This window comes from Onychostruthus taczanowskii, unplaced genomic scaffold (assembly GCF_017590055.1).
Source record: "Onychostruthus taczanowskii isolate IOZ18803 unplaced genomic scaffold, ASM1759005v1 scaffold33, whole genome shotgun sequence".
NCBI classification, from domain to species: domain Eukaryota; kingdom Metazoa; phylum Chordata; class Aves; order Passeriformes; family Passeridae; genus Onychostruthus; species Onychostruthus taczanowskii.
Window position 1 is genome coordinate 2,453,834 of NW_024500683.1, and position 22,131 is coordinate 2,475,964.

A 22,131-nucleotide genomic window follows, 5' to 3' on the forward strand; every position below is an offset into this window, starting at 1 on the left:
ACATTAAGCTCCCTTCTCTTTTTTTTTTTTTGCCCATCTCCTGTTCCTCCAGAATTTTTGGTAATTAATGGGACCTGAGCTTACTATAGATAGTCTTTAATCAGAATGCCTGGAATTCATTTGAAATTCTCAGTGACAAGTAAAAAACACTAATTTTGTATAATGAATATGAACATCTCAATTTTGGACAGCAAAGCAGAAATCTAAAGTGTTTTCCTGCCCTAGAAGTTACAGCTGCTCGAGGTGCATTGAGGGACAAAAGTCAACAGAATTATGGGAGAGCATCACTTACACAATACATATATGTAACACTAACCTGAATTTAATACAGTTAAACCCAGACAGATCTCACACACACAGTAAGTTACTAGCCACTGCTCATCACCCATTTTCAGCTCCAGTAGTTAGGGGGAAAAAAATCATCAACCATTCTGGCCAGAATCTGGAGAATCTTCTATGGCAGACTCCTGTTTTGCTGTCACAGGCTCCCTCCTCAACTGCTCTGCCATCTGCCAGGCAGCAGCCAAAGGAACAGCAACTGTTTCATCGCATTAGCCTCTCCTGATTTGCTACTCCTCAACCCATTCATCACACGGAATGCAGCTCAGGAATTACCTCTTTAACTCATTTAAAATAGTTTGCTTCTGATTGCTTTATTCTTGCAAACTTGCTATGCATTCAAGATGGTACTATTGCTGTTCTACACGAATGTTAACTTCACACATGTAAATGAGGTCTTTTAACTGTATTGTTTCTAACAATAAAACTGGAAATATTATTGATGACAAGATAAAACATAAAGTTATCCAAAAGGATTCCACAGGGTGTTTTCTGATTGCTTAGGTGTGGATTTTTCAGGAGAGTGTTGCTTTAAAAACTCAAGAACGCTAAAGGCTTGCTCTTTGCTTAATAACATTGAAATACCAGTCAAATTTAAAATTTAAAAGTAACCTACAATTCTATATTCAAAGCGTACATTAAAATGCATCGAAGTATATAGGAATATCCACAAAATACTTTTTTCCCTCATTTTTGTTGCACAGACCAAAATAGACAATGTATTTGCTAGCAAAAATTTATCCTTCCTTGGTCAGTAAATCAATTTACTTTTTGGTTTGGCACAGTAGTAAACATACAGAAGGCCCAGCTGAACTAGCATTTAGCGCTGTAGGCTCTATCTAGACAGAAAGCATTACCTCTCCTTTGGAGGTTCACTTCTAGACCTTGAAGCTTGCTTTTGGTCCGGGCCCATAGCTGGCTGCGACACTTCTGCTCCTTTCCTACGGTCAGGCTGCACACTGGAAGAAGAGATTTCCTGTGATGAGGCAGCTGCTGTACTTAGGGGAGTCTGTGACCTCGATCGCTCTTGAAGTCTTGCTTTCTTTTCTCTGGGTGCATCCGAGCTCGCGCCCGTCGCCGTATCACTCAGCGTTCCGTCCTGACTGGGCGACGGCTGTGGTCCGCTTCCAAAAAACCACGCTCCAGATTTCGTTAGGATTTCTTGTTGCTTTCGACATAAATTGCATACCCACATAACCTAGTTGAAGACAACAAGAAGAGTCAGTGCAGCTGTCTCCCAGAGCCCGGCATGCATGCTCACTCCCGCCGAGCAGGTACGACCTCTGCCTCTCTGAGCTAGCGAGGCTGGTGCCATGACAGGACCCAGAACATGCTGCTCCACTGGCTAGAGCCAAGCATCCTACAGGCACATGCTATGCGAGCTTCTCCAAAATGTGTTGTCAATATACATCAGTCCTACCTGTGGCAATCCTCCCTCAGCCCAGCCCTAGTTCTCCTCTGAACAGACACCATGAGCAGTGCTTGTTGGGGGGGTTGATGCAGCGGGGAGTGGGTTGGGTTTTTTCCACTGGTGTGGATCGCTGTCAGGACAGACAAGCCCACCAGACTGTAAGCAGGACTTGTACCTCAGGGAGCAGTGTCCTGCCCAGCTAACTCCCAACTTCTGTGGTCACAGAAAATTGACATGGTATTTTCTTATGAATTAATTTTCTCACATTAAATAACTCAACATTATCCTGCAAATAAATTCATTACCATGAATGATTTTAGCTACACCTACTGCAACTACTTAGAGGTGTAAAGTAAAACCTTAAGACATCTACTAACAGAAAACCAAATACATCAATGAAAAGAATGCAAAAGTACCATATTTTGTACTACTTGAAAATTATCATCATTATCTCTTTCAGTGATAGCTGCAAATAATAAATTAACAAACACGTGCCCCTGTAAATCACAATTTAACTAAACTGTGGTGCCTAGGATTTTTTTTTTTAAATTGGGGGGTTTAATTCCTTACACACACATACACAGGAGCACACACATTAAAGAAAGACTCTGTGTTTCCAGCCTGTATACTGTAGAGACTGTCTTATGTACAGGAGCAACTCACCAGAGAAAAATAAACAGTTAATCAAGACTGAAGTATGTGAAAATTTAAGACAAAATTTAGACAAAATAAAAAGCAGTTTTCAGAAAGGAAAAAAAATAGGCAAAATGTATGAAGGATGTAGAAGAGAGAGGATTTTTTGTCAAAAATAAAAATAGAGATGAGAGGAAACAAAGCCGATTATTATTAAGGAAAATGGTAAAGAAACTCTCTTCATTTAATATGGAAGGTATATAGGAATGGGTAAAATTGCAATGAAGCTAAGAAGAATGGCAGAAGTTGGAAGGAAAAATATGCTTGAATTATTTTGTAAATACAGGAATGATGCAACAGTCACAAAATTGTACACTGCTGAAAATTAAAAAGAAGAAGAAAAAAAGACTTAATGGAAGAAACTGAAACAGGACAAAGTTCTGTTACTGAGCTCTTTTACTTTCTGGCCTGTGGAAGTAGGGCATGGCTTACAAGGCACAATGAAAACTTTAAGCATTTCACATATTTAAAATAATAAATTTAAAACCTTTATTTAAAACACTCTAGAATAGACTATCTTTGTAGGTCTGAAAACTACAACAGAACTTCCAAGTGCAGTCCTGCACTGTTTGACCAAACCACACAGAGAAGACATCCAACTCTCTACCCTCTGTCAGGATTGTACCTTTATCAAAAGATGACTGTTATATTTCTTCTTTTTAAGAAGGATAATAAAGTATCTGCTAATACTTTAATTTAAAAAGACCCAACCTTAATCAAAAGCTACAGTTATTCCAACAGGGGCATAAACATATATCATGATAAAAACAAACAACACTCAGTAGGATAATAGAAATGACAATTTTGACAAAGAGAAATTCTAGACCTTTAAAAAACAAAAAAAACCCTCGATTCCAAAATGTCTAATTGATTTCATCTAGTACACCTTGAAAACCAGCAATTCAGTTTATTAGACTATGTGTTCTAAATAGAACAGACTATCAGATTATTATAACAGGTATTCAAAAAAGCCAGCAAGACTAAAAGGAAAAAAGACATATTTTAAAATGCTTTTATGGGATCTGCCACAGCTGTTAGTTCACTAGACAGCAAAAGTGTGCATGCAAATGTGTCTGTGTATAAAATCTATGTCAATGTTATAAACCAGGGTCACTAACAAAAAATGTCATTACCTGAAAAAAGTGTTAATAAAAAAATTAATCAACTAGAGTTTGTTTAAAGGATAAGGAATAATTAAGTAAAAGTAAATTATCCTAATTAAATTGTATACATGTGTATATATGCAAGCCCAGTAACATACTTCCTTTACAACTTAATGTATTCAATAATTTTAAATATGTATAAATTATGTAATAAACGTCAAGAAAATACTGTAATTTGCATAATCACCCTTGATACTGTAATTAATTTTATGCAAAATATTATGAGATGCAAACAAATGAGAATAGCTAATGCACAAAGAGACTCGGAAAATACAGAATACTGAAAGAAGAAATACTAGACAAGTAAATACAAACCCATTTTCTTACAGCTATTTTTAAACTCTGCATCTTGGACACAATACATAGCAATCACCACAGATTACACACATAGGAAATCTGTATTATACTCACATAGAAGCTATACTACCACCCATGTTTAGGAATCTCTTCAGGAATTAAAAAATGCTACCGTCGCCTTGAGAGCTATTCAGTCCAAAAGGAAAAATAATAAAAGCTCTTCTTTGAGAGGAAAAAAAAATCAAAAATTGAGGTGACAGAAGAGTTTCAGTGACAAAACTGTATATTGAAAAACATTTTTAGAGAAGTATGTGGAGCAAGCAATTCAGCAGCATGCAGGAATTATATCCTGATTGAATATACTGGGATGTGGTCCAAACTAATCTAAACTAAAGCAGGTCCATGTAATAACTTATCTTAACAATCCACAGATGTTAGGCAACCAAACAAATGCTCTGATGAAGGATTACAGCTCTCTAATGTGGCTTCTGGACCTCCACGCGGTGCATCAGTAAAATGAAGAGTGTAAGACAATTTTACTCTGGCCTGTCACTCCAAAAATAGTTTCTGTTTACTCTCCTCTGGACAGTGAGCTCTGATGAAGTGCTACAGTAAGTCATTCAAGACATCTAGAGCCTGGTTTTTGTTTCTGTGTTTGTTTCTGGTTTATTGCATCCTTGCACATGTCAATGCAAATTCACATGTGAAGCTATTAAAAAGAGCCAGTAAAAGGGGGTTCTTCATTCAAAGGGTTCATATGCATGGCTCTGGAAAAAGGTGCATTTTCACAGCATAGCAAAGGGTTTTGGGCTTTACTGCTGCATAACAAAAAAGACCAGTGGCACACACAGGACTCAGCACACGTGGGTCAACAGTTCCCACACAGATTCATGTGGAAACTTGACAGGCTGCGTGAAAACATGCTAGAAGGATCCCATGCTTGCCTTCATGTGGAATACAGAGTATTTCATTCACAGAAAAAATATTCCTCAAACTTACTCTTACAGGTACTGCTGAATGTGATCCACAATGAGGAGGAACAGTATTCCTGTACTAACACAACATGAAATTCCAACTTGAAAGAGCCCATAGTAAGGAATATATATATATATATAACTACACACACAGAAAAAGCATTTTCATTTACAAAAATAAGAACATTTATACATAATTACGTATTTCAAACCTGCATTTTAAGATGCAGAAGAAAGGCTTTTTTCCAAATTCAAATTTGGAAACTTCCAAACATGCACTGGTAAGCTAAAGTCATGTTGTGGGGGGCACAAAAGCTATACCAAATTTATGTGACACATGCCAGGCAAAATTCAGACTGAGGTCAGAGCAAGTTCCCCAAATCCTTCACCCAAGCCCAGATTCTGAGGAGGGTCCATAAGGAGGTTTATGCTTCCTGAGTTTAGAAATTGAAATCCCACAGTTAGGATGTCTCCCATGCATCTTGCTTCATCCTTGTGCAGCAAGTTAGGTAACAAGTGTGCTAACAGAGCAGGCCACAAGCTATTCCTTACTGAACCTTCACACTACTTTAATTATAAATGTTGTACACACAACATTTTTTCAGGTTGTTGATTTAATTTACATTCCTTCTATGCACTTTTGGAAGACACTAGTTATTTCAGACAGACCTAATTAGGCAGACCCTCTACACTGCCTGAGGCACCATTAACTTCAGCAAAGCTCTGCCATCACCCTACAACTTATCTCTTGAAAGTCAAAGAGAAGAAATTATAACAATTACTTGCTACAAAATTTTCACTCATAAAATTAAGTTAAATTATGCACCACTTAATGTTTCTGAGATAATATAAAAACATGCAGCAAACCATGAAATTATTATACAGCATTGCATTTATCTCTTCTGCTATATCAAAATGATTTTTGTAATAAAATCCTAGCTAAAATGTCGCGCTCGCTTCACTCTATTAAAATATAAATAAATAAAGCTGAAAATCTGCTTGAATACTTACATTAGTCCAAAATCTTAATAAATAAATAACTCTGCCTTCCTAATGAATGTGTGCTCACGAGTCCAAGTTTACATTAAATATATTTTTCAAAATGTACAGACAGCTGGATGCATCCAATAGCTCCTGCTCAGCAAAAGGGAAGGTATTCCCCCCAACTCCCTCCTCTCTTGTTCTCCTTTCTTCCTGTCTGGCTTTGTTCTCTCCCTTACTTGCCCACAGGAGGGTTCCCTGTGCCACACACTCACTTGTATACTGTTTCTTGGTGGTCAGGTTCTCCCAGGAGCCACTTGTATCTAAAAACATTGCAGAAACCTATCTGTATTTTCTTAAACTGGTTTCATTCTCTGTCACATCTATTTTTTTTCATGGAGGGAATGATGAGTAGTGAAATCATGCGACCAGAAACAGAGGCAAATGGGGATAAGGGTATGTTTACCTACAGCCCTGTCTCAGCATCTCCCATTAAACTACATCTTGAAATGACACCAATTCTAGCACACCAGACTTGCACAGAAACATTTTTGAGCACTGAAGCCAAATGACACAAAATAATCAGTATCTGGCCAGGATCTCTGCTCTATTTCAAAGCAAGGTGGCTTCAAACAAGTTGCTTCCTGGAGGGGCACCACAGAGCACTCCAACTCCCCACTGCCCAGGAAAAGCTGATAAGAAAATGCTAAAGACAGAAGACCAAGAGTGTGCCAAGTAGCCTTGTGTCAGTTTACTCACACTGGTATTCTAAAACTTGGGAATAGTCCCAGATTATGTTTAATTTATTAGTATAGAAGCAACTGAGGAGTCTAGGTTCTGATTTTTCTAAAGCCTCTCCCAAGACTGAAGTGTTCAACAGGACTACGCAAATTCTCTGCTGCCCACCTCTCCAATCAGGGAAAGGACCACTTTGCCCATGCTGATGGTCATCAGACATACAGGGCTCAGCCATTTCAGGACAGTGACAATAAGCCATTTTAATTTAGTACTCTGTTCTTCCATTCCTATGGAATCTGCTTCTTCCAGAACAGATTTTCTTCAGAACTTAGGTTTTCAGCTAGATATTTTTATTCCAGTTTGGCAAGAAAAGGAAGATTTTGCAGACAGCTGATTGGGCTCTTCCCTATTTTCTGCCCACACCCTACAATAATGTGCTACCCCACTGGACAAAGGCAATAAAAAATTGCACAGGCATGGAAGTTTTCAGGTCATTATATTCTTAAAAATTACATAAAACATGCAGCTCTATAAAATTCCTATAAATATTTCATTGGTGCAATCTCTTTTGGCGTCACAGAATTGACATGGCAATTCAACCACAAGACACATTCACAAGAAATGAGGCTGCTCACAGAACTACCTGTTGCCTTAAAGCCTATAGTGCAATTTACAAGCTTAACTGAGAGCTTCCAGAAGGAATGTTTAGAAGTCTGCCTTACCAGAATTTTCCACTTGCACAATTTTCCTACACTTTTTCTGCTTGCCTTTCAGTTATTGAGATGTTACATTTTCAAATGACATTCTATGTGTACAAATAAGGATTGAATTAAGATCCCTAAATTGTTTCTGTCTGCACTAAAATGACTATAGGCATGTCAGGTATTTAGGTCTCCAGCCAAAGGGAGTCGACTCACTTTCACGTAGAAACAGTGAAATAAAATAAAATCCTATGTCTAATGAGTGCCTAGAGCCTGGAGCAGTAAGTCAGCACACCCCAGCTCACTGCCACAGGAGTCAGGTCCCATGTGCCAGTCACATGTACGTGTCTTATGTACGCAGGGCATAAGAAATGGCATCGGATGCCTACTTTTAGGCAACTGGGCACAAGGTTCATGTACTGATCCTAATCATGTTCCTGGCCTAGGTTCCTAAATCCACAGCTAAAAACTGCCTGTAGAAGAAGGAAGAGATGCAGTGGAGCAGTGATTCAAGGAGTTAACATCAAAAAGGCATTTCAGGCTAGTTTTGTTGCCATTGCTGTTAGCAACAATGTTACTAGTCATTTTAAGATTTTAAAAAGACAAGAAAAAACACCTGACTTTCTTCACATGCACTTCTGCCAAAATCTGTCAGCTACTGCTGCCAATCTTTCAGAAAGCTGCCAACAACGTTCCCAGAAATCAAACATTACTAGAATAATCCTGCAGCAAACTGAGTGTTGGAACTCAGACACTTAGGCAACTATAAGGTAACAATATGAAATATCACCTCTAAAACAGCACACTGCCATGTTCCAGACACTATAGCAATGTACTTCTCTGAGAATATCGTTGGAGTTCAAGGAAGAAAACAAAATCACTAGTGGTGAAGGTGGTAGTTGTATCTAAAAATTCACACCAGCACATTTACATACACTAATTTAAATATTCTTCCCCCGCAAGTTCTTTTCTAAATCTGCTACACAAAGAAATTAGTATTAACAAAATACCACCAAAACTGCATTGGCATAGTTACAGTGTGATCTTCTAAAGAAAAGACTATAGCTTTGGTCTCTTTCCTCACAGCTTAGATACTTTTTCAACTTTATTTCTCCGGGCTGAATTTCCTTTGGTTTCTTCTGATAACATAGTAGCCATGAATTGCTAGTCACATTTTCTGTAACATCAATCTCCATTTTTCAAAGACCATTAAGTTACCCTAGAAATTATTATCTCACAGATAATTTTTGTGTATTCTTCTAACCTTCTTCAAAAAAAAAAAAAAACTAAAAAGTTTTATGTATCTATTTGAACATTTGGCTGCCTTGATGAGCCACAGAAGCTGTTCTCCTCTTAATCACTGCATGGTTCTCATAGTTACAGATACACATAGAACACACTTTTTTTTTTTTTTTTTTTTTTTTTTACATTACAGAAATCAGACAAAATAAGATAAATGGCATGAAACAGCTTTACAGTCAGGATGGACATAAAGTTTTAGTTGCTATTCATAAAACAGAGACAACTCTGTTTATCCATTTCTACATTTACAAACTGCAGTAAAAATATAGAAATGCTCAGAACCAGACTGTCTTTAATTGTGGATGGGTATGTTCATCATTTCTGTGGGAGCTTTCATTACAGCACCATTATTTATCTTTTTATACTCTTCTTTTATATAATACATCTTTTATATATATAAACATAATTTTTTATAAAAAGCTCATGGAAAGGAAAGCAAGTGAGTCATGGACTGGTGTAGGTCATAGGGGAATTGATAAACATTAAATAAATTTAGATTTTTTTATTGTTAGTGATACACCAAAAAATATTAAAAATAGCATTATGGATTCTACATCTTTGGAAATATTCAAAACCCAAAAGAACACAGTCCTGGTAACCTGATCTACTTGGACCTGCTCTAGGCAAGTATTTGGACTCAATGATCTCCAGAGGCACATTCAAACATCAAAAACTCTATGAAACGCTAACGAATAAAGCACTGATAACAGCCTTATTGTTCTTCAGCTATGTTACATACTGTACTACTAGAAGGCCTGCCTCTTTCTTGTCTCACTATCTTATACAGGTTTCTGCCCTAAAGCAAACCATACATATAACCTGAAGATCTGAGTGGAGAGGCTCTGAGCTCACATGAGGGACTGTGGAAAGCCCATAGCATGTTGTCCCATTTTATTCCCAGAGTACACACTATGATATATGAACATAGCTATGAACAGAGCTGCTTCCTCAGCTATCCATGAGCTTAAGATTACTTCTACCAAAAGCTGGTGGAGTGACTGAGTGCTGGAAAACTTCCAATATGGTATAGTGAGAACCAAGTCGTCTTATATTTATATGATGTACGTGCCTGTCTGTGTATATATATGCACACATCTCCAGAGATTCCAGAGGTTAGGTCTCTCTATCCTGTGCTGAAGTAAGGTGTGCACAGCTGATGGCATCCTCTCTAGGTTTGAGAGGTTGTCTACCTAAAACAAGTATTTGAGGCTCCCAACCTGTACAATCCTATCACTGCTGAGTTAATGAGAAAACATACTGGCCTTGACAGCCACCAGGAGCATGGGGTCACCTGGAGATCTCTGCTGACACCTCTGCCTGCAGAGGCAATTCAGGGAAAAGGAGAAGGAACACAGGAAAGGAGCAACGCTTACAGACACTGCCTGGAACCACAGCAAGAGATGCTGGAGCTCAGACTAACAGAGCACTATGAAGACATGATGCAAAAACTCAGGGGCCGTGAGGAAGAGGAGGATTATTACTGGCTCTAAATAGGAATAGAAGGCAACAGAGAATGGCTGGCAGTTAAGGAATACTCCTGGTGGGAATGAGCTGAAAATACAGCAGAGTGACTATCATGCTAAGACAAAGATTTTTATGGATGATGTAACAAGCTGCCAAAGGAACATAAGGGAGCATGTGCAGCACATTTGGATCTGTCAGTTATAACAAATGCCCAAAATCCTCTTTGGAAGAACAAAATGTTTGGGAGAAGAAAAAAGCATGCTTTTGACATATTGCAGGATCATCTCATTGCAGAGATCTCTGCCATGCAGCTTGACAGAAATCTTCACTTGGATTGATCATCTTTCCACTCACAGAGAATCATGACTAATGAACGTGAACTCTGCTCAGACAGAATTTTCCTCTGTTCCACACCAATTCCTATGATGAGAAGTTCTGACTGCTGAGTTTTCTCAGAGCTCCCACACTCCCAAGTCACACAAAGCCTAGAATAAGTCCGTCAGAGCCTTGCAACCAGATTGTGAAATTAGGCATCTAATTTGTGAGTGATACAGTAGGAGGAGAGTGGCACCAAGCATATGCTTCCTCCTGTGCCTGGGCAGCTCCACACATAGCCCTGGCTCATCACCACTGTCTGGGACAGTCCTCCTGAGGCTGAGCACAAAGATGTGAAATGACTTCTGATCTGTTACAAACACTTTTTTTTTTACATCACATAAAGATAACAGTACTAAACAGAATCCAGATAAACCTGGAAATGTAAGCTTAAACAAAATCATTTTAAATCTCCACCAGATTGATCCTGCATGTTTTAACTTTTCTTGAGAAAACAAAAGAAAGCTCTCAGTGAAAGAAAATAAATTGTCAGTGAACGAGCAAAACTCACAAATTAATATTTGTGAAATATTTCGTTTCAGGAAAAAAAAAAGGCATCATGGTGTTAATTAATTTAGCTGGACAGAGCTTTTCATGTTGAGCATCATATGGTACCTTCAGTATTTGGCACAATTACTACTACCCAGCAGGATTTTGACAAAGCACCAAATGGGATTATGCCCTATACATGTCATATATATATTTAGGTTTCACCATCTATCCTTAAGTTTATAGTTCTTTCTACATAATTAGAAATACTTAAGCCTGACTTTTTGTTATGAATGTAAATGCTTATATCCTTATAATTATGTAAAGCATAATTATATGCTTATAATCCTTATAATCCTTATAATTACAGAAAGCAGATTCTTCCCACTGATATCATCACAGCAACTTCTCATATGTTTAAAACCAACACACACTTTATTTGTATAATATTCTACCTTACATGGACCAGCAACCTGATCTCCAAGACAAAAAAGCTACCAGAGTATCCTGAGGAAACACAACATTGAGTTTGCTCAAAATCTGATTTGCAGTTACTCCCTTACCAAAAGGATGACACAGGTTTTTCGGCTGTTTGTGGTTTGGGTTTTTTTTTTAAATTTCATCTTTGTTGATCCTACCTTCTGAGATGTCCATGGTCCTTTCTTTTAATTCTCCCACCTCTCGCTCCAGGTGCAGAGTCTGAGGCTAAGTTGATTAAGTCTGTGCTATCTGTGCTACCAAGCTCGAGCACAAAGGAACCTCAGTAAATCTGGGATGGAAGATTTGAGGAAGGGGAAGAGAGAATATCAGTGCTCTACAACAACTCTGAGTGGATATTTCAGATTTATTAAAAAATAAAGGGGGAAAACAATGTTTTTTGGTAAGGAAAAATGTAGATTTTTAGGAAAGCAAAGACCATGGGAGACTGAGAAAGGGTTAAACAACTGTGGGTCTGAATATGGTAGATTCCAAAGATAAGGAAAAGGAAAATGGGGCAGGAAAATGCACTAGGAATTTTGTGCCAGTGTGAGAATATTGCAATTTTTTAACTGATCTAAACAGCACATTGTTGACAGCAAATTTACAGACTATACCCAGTATTAATATCAGAGGTTTACTGTTCCGAATTTGCAATACTACTGGCAGGCCACACAAGGAAAGAGGGAAATTTCAACAAGGTAAGATGATGTAAAGCAGTGCAGAACAATACACTTTGAAAAGTCAAACAGGAATGACATTTTGTTATCTGATGAAGATACTGTTACAAAAACAGGTTAAAATTTGAGATCAGAACTTTGCTTGATGGGGAGAATCATTCTGATCTTCTGCACTTACCTGTATATTCTCAGATATCTAATGAGGCTTTGTAATTCCTAAACAAATAAAAGGCATATAATGCAGTGACAACGTAAGGCTATTTGGGGAAGAGGCAATAGTTAAGGATATTTTGCCTCTTTATCATCTGAAATAGAGGGATGCCTACTCCATAGTGGTACAAATGCAGGGACCATGAACTGGACTTGTGCTCACATGCCTCTTCAACAGAAGCAAGCAATCTTTTTCATCAGGTAAGGCATTTGTGAGTTGCAGGTTTCTGTGTGTGTCAGGAGTTAAATTTAATGGCTAAAAGAAAGAGAACCATGTCAGCAACTGAGAGAACTTTCTTATTCCCCGCTTGGTAGAAGGTAGTTTTGCCTTAGCAACATCTTCCAGAGCTGATGAGGTCCATCTACTGTTGCCTAAACTTGGATCACCTTTCCTGCATACTGATATTTGCTCAATATTCAACCATATTTGATGTATCTGAACACTAAACACAAACGTGGAGTTTGCAGGAAGCAGGAGTACCTCTGATCACATTGTATATCAAAAAACAACTTTCAGATACATCAGCCTTCTGCTGGGTTCAAACACTGTGCCCCTTTTGTGAACTGTAAAGATCATTTTCACCAAGATGTGTGATAAATATTCTATGCTCAGTTACTGCTCCTCTTAGTTTTGATTTGATCCTTGCATGTTCTTGTGACTCTATCTTCGAGCTTTTTTAATTCAGATTATGCAACACTGCCAGCAGAATGATCTCAGCCAAACAAATCAACTTCAGTTATTTAAATCCAAAACAGACATAATAGACAAATCAGACAATTCCACCCTCATCCACAGTAACAGGGAGAGGTTTTCAAGAATATATTATTTCAGTAGTATCTACTCTTCCCAGAATCTGAGTTTAATAATTTCTTTGTATTTCTCTCGAGTTTATAATTAATTTTAACTTTACACTGAAATCAGGTCAGTAGACTACATATTTATAAGGTTAGTTTTATTCTGGCTGTCTCTGTAAGTTTTAGGTGATTATACTAAAACCAGCGGTTTATCCCAGCTTAAATACAACTGGTTTACTGGAGGTCAGGCTCTTCCGGCCCTGTTGTCTTTAATAACTTTCCCTTAACCACTTCAGTTCTTTAGACAAAAGAATACAGGGAAGAAGGGAAGACTTGTGAGATGAGGTGGCCAAGAAGAATGAATGTCCAAGAGGACATGGATGAAGGGACAAAAAGGTCCAAAGTAGGGTGAAGAGAAAAGATAGAGAGGCAAGTTGAGGAAAAAAACTAAGAGATGGACATTAAGGAGAAAATAGGACAAATATCAGAGATTATGAGGAAACAAGTGTGCTGGAAAAGCAATAAAATTGGATTGCTTTGTTGTCACAGAGCCAAAGTTATTGCATTTGGAACAGAGATGTGACATGGGCAAATAAAACTTACTTCAGAGGAAACTATTTCCTTTTCTTGGTTTAATGTTTTTTTCTTTGGGTTTAGGTTTTTTTCTTCAGAAAAGAAAGAAGGCATTTGGGGATTCAGGGTTGTCTTTCTCTTTTAAGAGAAATCCTTTTAGGTGAGCTTTACATCTCTTCAGGCAGAACTGGCCTAAGGCCTTACCAAGCCTACACACACCTGCACTGTGACAAAGCACCTCACAAACGAGCTGACCAGGACCCACAGGGCACAGCAGAAAACAGCTCCACCTTGGTTGTGAGACACTAAAGCTCTAAATGCAAAGAAAGCAGGTCCAGCAGCTTTTGTAATAATCATGTGGCACTGCAGTCCTTTATTTGCAAATCCTTCACTTTTTTTTTCCCACCTGCTTATTTTAAAGAAATAACCTATTCTGAAGTTTAACATTCAACCACTAGAAGAGTCCTCTATTTTTCTACCCTGAGCACAAGTGATGAGAGTATTGCTACCCTTGTATGAATATGCTGCTTGCAGACTATGACAGAACTGAAAGGTTTAAGACCTGCACTGAATGTCATGCTCTGCCTAAGTCATGCTTAGTACCAAGTCCTCTGTATGATTTTAGTGGCTGTCCTTCAAATTAAATCAAAGCAGAAATGACTCTTCAATTTCTAAATCTACATATCGGTATTTCTCACCCTCTCCACTATGTAATTAGATCCAAGCATTTTGTTTGAAAAGGTTGCTGAGACTATGCCATGTCCCTTGCTGTGCAAGCACAAGGAGCTTCTGTTTTTGAAACGTTTATGGTATTTGCTAAACTTAGCCATCTCAAAATGTTTATTACACAGAAGCCTAAGAATCACTGTAGAGTACATTAATCTTGAGCAATGCACTCTTTCCTTGCTGTTTTAAGTACAGGAATCTAAGCTCTTTGCACTCATTTAATACAATAATATGTGACATTTAAATTGAAAAAGGAAATTACTGGGCAGCTAAAGTCAGCCATCCAGAAAGCTACCAGAAATAAGAAGGAAAAAATATTGAGAAAGTACATACCTTTCAGATATTCTGTAAGACATACTGCTAAGAAATAGTAATTACTGTTAAAATATATGCTGGAGAGGTTATATACTTAAAAGGACAGAAAAAGAAAACCAAAATAGAAGCAAGGAGGAAAAGGTGATTTTCTCAGCCAAGAAACATTGTGGTAGCTACATTTATAACATAGATATGGCAAAAATTAGAGATTTTATTTGGCAATGATCATCTAAGAAAACACTAAAAATGCAGATTCCTACCAAACAAACCCAAAGGCCTTAACTGACTGAAGGGGCACAGGGCACCGTGTCAGATGAGTTTTGAGAACAGAGCCAACTTACAGGTAATACAAGGTGTTGTACATCAGAAAGTTCTTCTAGCCATAATTTAGCACTTCTGAAAGAGTGGCTTTTAAAAGCAAATGTTAAAATAGTTAAACCCCAAATGTGATCTTTCTGGGGCTAAAATAGAAACACAGCTATTTAATGTTGATGTGAGTTTACAGTCAGCTCTGTGATCATCATTTAATTTGTTTTCATCCACATGATGCATACAAAGTTGCTTTTGTATGATTCTAATTTATTACACGATGTATAATGTAACAGTGGAATGCTAAGTGCAATGTTATTATCTACTAAATATTTAATTATAAATTAGCTTATAACGGAAATAAAGCTGTAACACTGCCTCAAAAATTGCCATCATATGGCTTCAAAATTTAATTGTAATCAGAAAAATTAACATAAGTTGAGAAAAAAATGAGAAATGAAAGCAAGTGAATAAGGATAATTGCAACCCATGTGCCACTGAGCGCATAAAGGATAGAAAATAAAGAAAAAAGGGAAGTCTTTCAAAATAATGTTTTAAAAATCTGCATAAATTGCCCTGAAAACAAGCTATTGTTTCATGCATAAATCCACTAATTAAACCCAGTCAGTTCACAGAAGACAGCAGTAACTACAGGTACTTATGGCCAAAGAAGAGAAGGTGATTAAGTAGAACACGGCAAGCTGAATCCCATGATATGCAGCGCTACAAAAAGAAATGGGCCTTGCCAGCCCCAAGGTGAGGGAAGGAAGAGGGGAGGAAGGTATTTAGGAGAGGAAGAACTGCAGTCCCTGAGCAGGGATTCCCCTGCATCCTGCAGAGAAGACCATGCTGGGAAAGGCTTTCCTGACAGCAGCTGCAGCCCCTGGAGAAACCACATGGGAGCAGGTATTTTTCCTGAAATGTGGCCCATGGAGGACTCCAAGCTGGAGAAGGAGGGAGCAATAGAGCAGAACTATTATGGACTGGTCCCAGCCCCTGCCTGATGGCCTGTGCCACGTGGCTGGACAAGGCAGAGGAGTCGGAAGTAAAGTTGAGACTGGGAAGAAAGGAGGAGCAGAGGGGTATTTTAGGTTTTGTCTTTGCTTCTCACAATCCAACTCTATTTTAGCTGGCAGTAAATTAAATTAAGCATCCCCAAGCTGAGTCTCATTAACCCATAGTGGTTGTTGGTGAACCAACTCCTTGTTTTTATGTCAGCCCATGAGCTCTTCCATCTTATTTTCTCCCCTTGTCCTGTTGGAGCCTCCAGGAGCCAGACAAGGTCAACCTACCACAGAAGTCTCTCTAAAAAGACTTTAAAAATGAAGAAATATGTAAATCTTATATTTGTGAAACAAACTGCATAACAGTTTTTTACTAATGACTGAAAGCCCATCTACAGTCCTTGGAATCTTAAATTTATCCGCATAGTTTTCAATGGGAGAAAAAAATCATCTGGATGCATTTCAGCAGCAGCTCGGACAGATTCAATAACCTTCTTAATCAAATTTATCTTAGTCATGAACTTCCATATCAAGACTTAAAATTCAAGTTATTTTCCATGTAGTTACAGTCACTGAAGAATTAATTTCTATTTATCAGTGGGCCTTGCAAATAGAGGGCCAGATTTGTCAAGCTTTCAACTCTCTTTTCAATAGATAACTTGGAAATTTAGGCACATGGTCTGGAGAGAAGTGAACCTAGCAGTGTGCAACAGATGTTGACACTCCATAAAGCTTTTGCTGCAGTAACTTTGGAAGGTGTACATCTCTCTCTAGCATAGCAACAGGAGCACAATTTCTGAGAAACACACACTAGGTTAGCATAAGACTGCCTGCCAAACCTGCCTGAAATTTTCATAGCTTGAAGCATTGGGCTTGCTCCTTGACTTGGCTGCATGGCTACCTGCACCTGCCTTCTGTATCTAATTAACTGCCTGTCGTCTTCTTTTTGTAAAAAGAAGCAGTTTCTCCTAAGTCAGCTAGACCAACTTGCTTTTTCTCCAATCACCATCTAATCCTCATGAAGGCTAAAACATTCTATCCTTGATTAAGGCTTTTTATTCCCTTAGCTGACTTGATCTTTATGAAGCTGAGTACTCAGCTGAACTCTACAATTCTCAGTATCTGAAAACTGTGTATAAGCAAATTTTCAACAAGAACTTATGACTGTCTCATTGCATGGTCAGAAATTTAAAATAAAAGATTTTGGTCTTCACAGGCCTATGAATTATACTCAAAAAATGGAAAAGAATTTACCAACATGAATAAGCATATCCTAAATTAAATATTGAAAATTTAAGTGTGGGTTAGTAAAATTTTCAATAATATAAAACATTTGCTTGTCAGTGACTGTCTGTAATGTAGGGGAAAAAAAGCCAGATTGAACTCTCTCCACTGGAATATATTCACAACTTTCCACATATCACAGACTGCATAAGACCATACACCCTCTTTCAAGGAGGTCAATTCATGTAGGTGACAAAAGGTTAAAAAAACAGCTGGTGCATGGATTGTCAGGTTGCCTGTAGAGGAGAGAACACGTGCGTTTGCACAGAAGATTCAGACTGAGCATGTAGAGTTTCATTAGAAACAAGACTAAATATAGGTTTCTAAACATGCCTACAGACCATTGATGCTCTACAATTTCCTAATGTAACTGATGAAAATCTGATGTAGAATTCAACTGCCTCAACACTGGCCTTCATTCCTACCTTCATTGCCCTAAATTTTCCAAAATACGAGCGTGGAGCTGTAAGGTACAATGTGGGTATCACCTGAGAGCCACCCTGACTGGGGCAGCTGCTGGGAGCCACAGTAAAACTCTGCAGTACCGTACAGGACACTTGGTGACTCTACCTGGCTAAACAGGAGCCACAGTTGAGAAAGATGCAGAGCTGATTTAGTCTAGTTCAGAGCAAGCTGAAGCACTCTGGGGCACGCTGATCTCCCCCCATAAGTATCACAAAAGCATAAACCCGGCTCACATATAATGAGCTGGGTGCTCATAATATGAGGGCTACTCATCTGGAACTGGTTCCTACACAGTCTGGCAGGTAAATGTATTGACTTAATCTCCTTTGGACACTTCACCAGTCTCCTCTTTAATAGTCTACACAAATGACCAAGAGATAAACTCCTCTAACATCAGCATTAGGCTCTACTAAACACTCACTGGTTGATTAGGAAAACATCAGGGGTATGGAATGAAGGGGTATAACCTGCAACACAGGACATTCACAAGAGTATGTTTATATCTATGCTGAAAGCTTAGGGGGCAAAAAAACCCCAAACAAAAACATAAAGTAGATTAAGTCTTCCTCAGTTTAATTCCCTTTTTCTGCTGCATTAAATTTACATGGGCAAGAAGCTGTCTCTGTGGTCTCTTGACCCATCCACAAAGGCAGTGAGTCCCTGAAATAGTCTAGACAAACAGGCTTCTTTACAGCTAAAAGGACTGATCCAAATAATCCTGAGGGGTACAGCTGTCAGGATGACAAAGCTCTTTAGAACAGTTTGCTGATGAACTTTCCACTGCCCTCTCTCAGTTTGTAGAAGCTATTTGGTCAGAGAAGAAAAAGTAGAAAGATTTACTTTGCTGATGCATACATAGGTATGAGCTTTGATCACTTACCACATGTTGCAGAGAAAAAGTTTCACTACTAGTATTAAAATCTCAGCAACATACAAAAACTTCCTCTAGTCATGACATCACAACCATCATTCCCATGCTCATCTATTTCCAGAGAGTCCCAGCAACATTTGCTCATCTCTATGATTAATCTGCACTTCTCAGTAATATTCAACTTATTAGAATGTAACATCCCAAAAAATTGTCCCAAAACTCACCACTTCAAAGTGTTTTGCTATGGGAGCCTGTTTTTTATGAACAAGTTAATAACAAATGTAATAGATTATTGAGAAATTAGCATTTAACTCCAAAGATTCCATAAACCATGTAAGTTATTTGACAGGTGTTTTAGCTGGAATACTGAAACTGCACAGTACATGATTAAACTTCAGCCTAAATAACATACAGCATTTTGGAAACCTCAGTCTGGATTAGAAAAATTATTGGGTTTTATCCACTCCTTAAGGAAATTCGGATTACATTTTGTCCAGATTTTCATTTATCTCTGACCAGTCATTAAACAACTGGTAACAGATACTTTATAATCACAGTTTTGGAGAGAGATTTAATTTATCTCCATAGGAAGGCTGACTTGAAGATGGGTCCTTATATTAAAGGAATTTGAAGAAATTCACAAAATATTACAGAAACTTTGTCTATAGATTTTCTTGCTTGAAATATACACTTCTATCTTCAGTAATAAAACCATGTACCTTAGGTATATGTATGACAAACTATCCTACATCCTCTCTAATTGCAGCACTGAAGATGTATAGACAGAAAGTGTCCATCCCTTAAGTAAAAGTACAAAATGCTCCAGAATGCAAAATATATAAAAACATAGATGGAAGTATCTTTTATCTAGGACATTACATGGCTAAAAATACAACGAATTTTAATCCTGGATGAGGATTAAGGTTATTTATGATAAAAAGAGAAACAGCAAGAGAGCACAGATTACATTTAGCTCTCATAATTACTTTGTTCTCTTGAAATTTTTTCAGCTACTTGTTGTTTTTTCATGCATAATAGGTCAAAAATCTTACCAAATCTCTCTTTGCAGTAGGATCTCTTTTTGGCTAAAATGCGTCTGGTTTTGTGGTGCCAGAATAGCCCAGGAATTCAGTTTACTAAATTTAGTTTTATTTAGCATTCCTATGTTATTTTATAACTACTAAAACCAAACAGTTTTGCCTCAGCAGTGTACATAGCTATGAACATTTCAAATATTAGGAGTCATACTTAGTCCTAACCCCCACATCTCACATTAAAAATCCCATCACATAGAAGAATCTTACATAAATGAGGACTACAATGATTCAAACTGAAAGGCATAAATTCCAAGAAGAAATAAAATGATCAAGTAAAGAATTCATTTGGCTTAAGGGTCACATACTGGGCTGTCAAATAAACCTGAGCTTAAATGAGTGCACTTGCACATGCCTGGGAGCTGGCAGCTGGTTTTTGTGTGACCACATGGAACAAGTGTATTCAGAGGCTGAACAAGGGGATTCAGTTAGTTTTGCCAAAAGTTCAAGTCTTTTAGGGAAGGATGATGCATGATTAGAAGACATCTTCCATTTTATAGGATCCTTTTACAAGAAGACTTTTCACAGTTATCACAGCTGGGCACAGTTTGAAATAAGGGACATGATGCTAGATTTATTGTCTTCTAGCAATAAAATAAACCCAAGTACATCTAGGAAACAGATCACTGCTGAAAAAACTGAAGGTGCACTGCTCAGATAAAAACAAGCCCCATCAGGTGCTGCCACAGGACTACTAGCTCTGACTGAGCCCTGCTTGGACATCAGCAGTCAGCTCTGCTGGTGCACCATACCCCCTCAGGCATCCCACAGAAGAACACATTTCTTCAAATCTCCTGAGCCTAAACACGGCCCTGGACATCTGCATGTTTGCTGCCCTGCTCTCCCTCAATGTTTTTGAGGGAGGGACAAAAAAAAAAAAAACAACAAAGAAACGACAAAGTGCCTGCAGTCTCTAAAACTAGGCTTTCATTGGAGTATCAATCGGAAGAGATATCACGATTTCTTTCTTCTTGGTGAATTAGATTAAAGTTTAGATGGTGTGAAATATTTGCCTGCCTGGTTTGTCTTTGTAAAGTGTTCCCTTCTCTTTAACCCTCCACAGCAAGGAGGGCTTCCAGATAATATTTTTCTACAATTCCAGACTATTTTTTTTGCACCACAACTTAAACTGCAAATGACAAAACACAAACCCACTTCTCTCTGTTTACCAATAGATGGCACATTTTTATGCAGCTCTCCATCCAGAAATAGATGTGTTAATTTTGGATACATTTACCTGAAGCATGCAAAAAATAGCTCAAAATTATGACATTCAGGGCTCTGTCTGACAGATGCCTCCTTCATTGCTAGGCCACCTCTCACATGAACAAATGCTGGGTGAGTATATCAACTGTCTGATTCTACACAAGTACACACATCTCATGGTAGTCAACAGTAATAACGGCATTTTTACTTAATTTCTATCTTCAAAGCACTGCACACTGCAAATTCATTTCATGAATTGAAATGAATATGATCAGCCCTGCCATACAGAAGCACATTGGAAAAGTGGGTTATATCCAGACTCACCCCACCCTCATGCAGATGGACTCGCCAGGATTCCCCATTGTCCTCCACTAACATTGCAGGCCACCACTTTCAAAGAGCTGCTAATCTACCCAATGAAATGAACTTATTCCCTAAAATGTTGATATAATAAATACATGCAGAGAAACCAGGCATCTACAAATTAAATTCACCTATATGGGTCACAATCTCTGGATTAGTTATTTATTCTAAACTGACACTTTATTACTCCAAGATGACTTCTTTATAAAATGAAAAAAAGATCGTTTGTAGCACAACTAAGGCAGCTAAATATTACAGGAAACCACATTCTTAAAATTTAAATTCTTAAGAGAACTGAGATACTTTTTCTATATCTTCTTCATTAAGACAGTTTATTTGCTTATATTAGTTCTGCATTCAATAGCAAAAAAATAATAGTATGTGTATTAAATGTGGTATATAGAGACATCTAATCTCTTCTAGGATTTCTGCAGTGCCAAAAAGTAACAAATTCCATTACAGAAATGAAAATAACAGAAATACAATAAATACACAATACCTTGCAAAGAAAATTTTTGGCTTAATTTGAAATGCAATAGGGCAAACTGAATTCAGAAATAACAATTGCAAATTTGAAGTGGCAATGAAAATGCCAGTGGAGATTTGGATTATAAGACACCATAAAGGCAACAGTCCAATATTAGTAGTAGTGAGATTGGATTTAACTTGTTAGCAAGAGGTAACAGTAAATTCAAAGCAATTCATACAATTAATTAGAGGACTTGAAAAAATAGGACATTGTGGAAAATTAACACAGTTAAATGTGCATAATACACTGAAAGGATGTAAGAACAGTTCCAAATAGTTATAGTGATCTCACAGCTGAAACTGC

The 22,131-nt window shown here is 37.8% G+C and overlaps 1 protein-coding gene across 1 annotated transcript in view; it reads right to left on the reverse strand.

Moving 5' to 3' along the window:
* The window catches only part of RIMS1 (regulating synaptic membrane exocytosis 1), a 305,714-nt gene that overhangs the window by 158,772 nt on the left and 124,811 nt on the right, over nt 1-22,131 (reverse strand). The window contains exon 10 of the mRNA XM_041410580.1: nt 1,197-1,537. Coding sequence (XP_041266514.1) covers nt 1,197-1,537 — 341 coding nt within the window. The remainder of the gene's footprint in view (nt 1-1,196; nt 1,538-22,131) is intronic.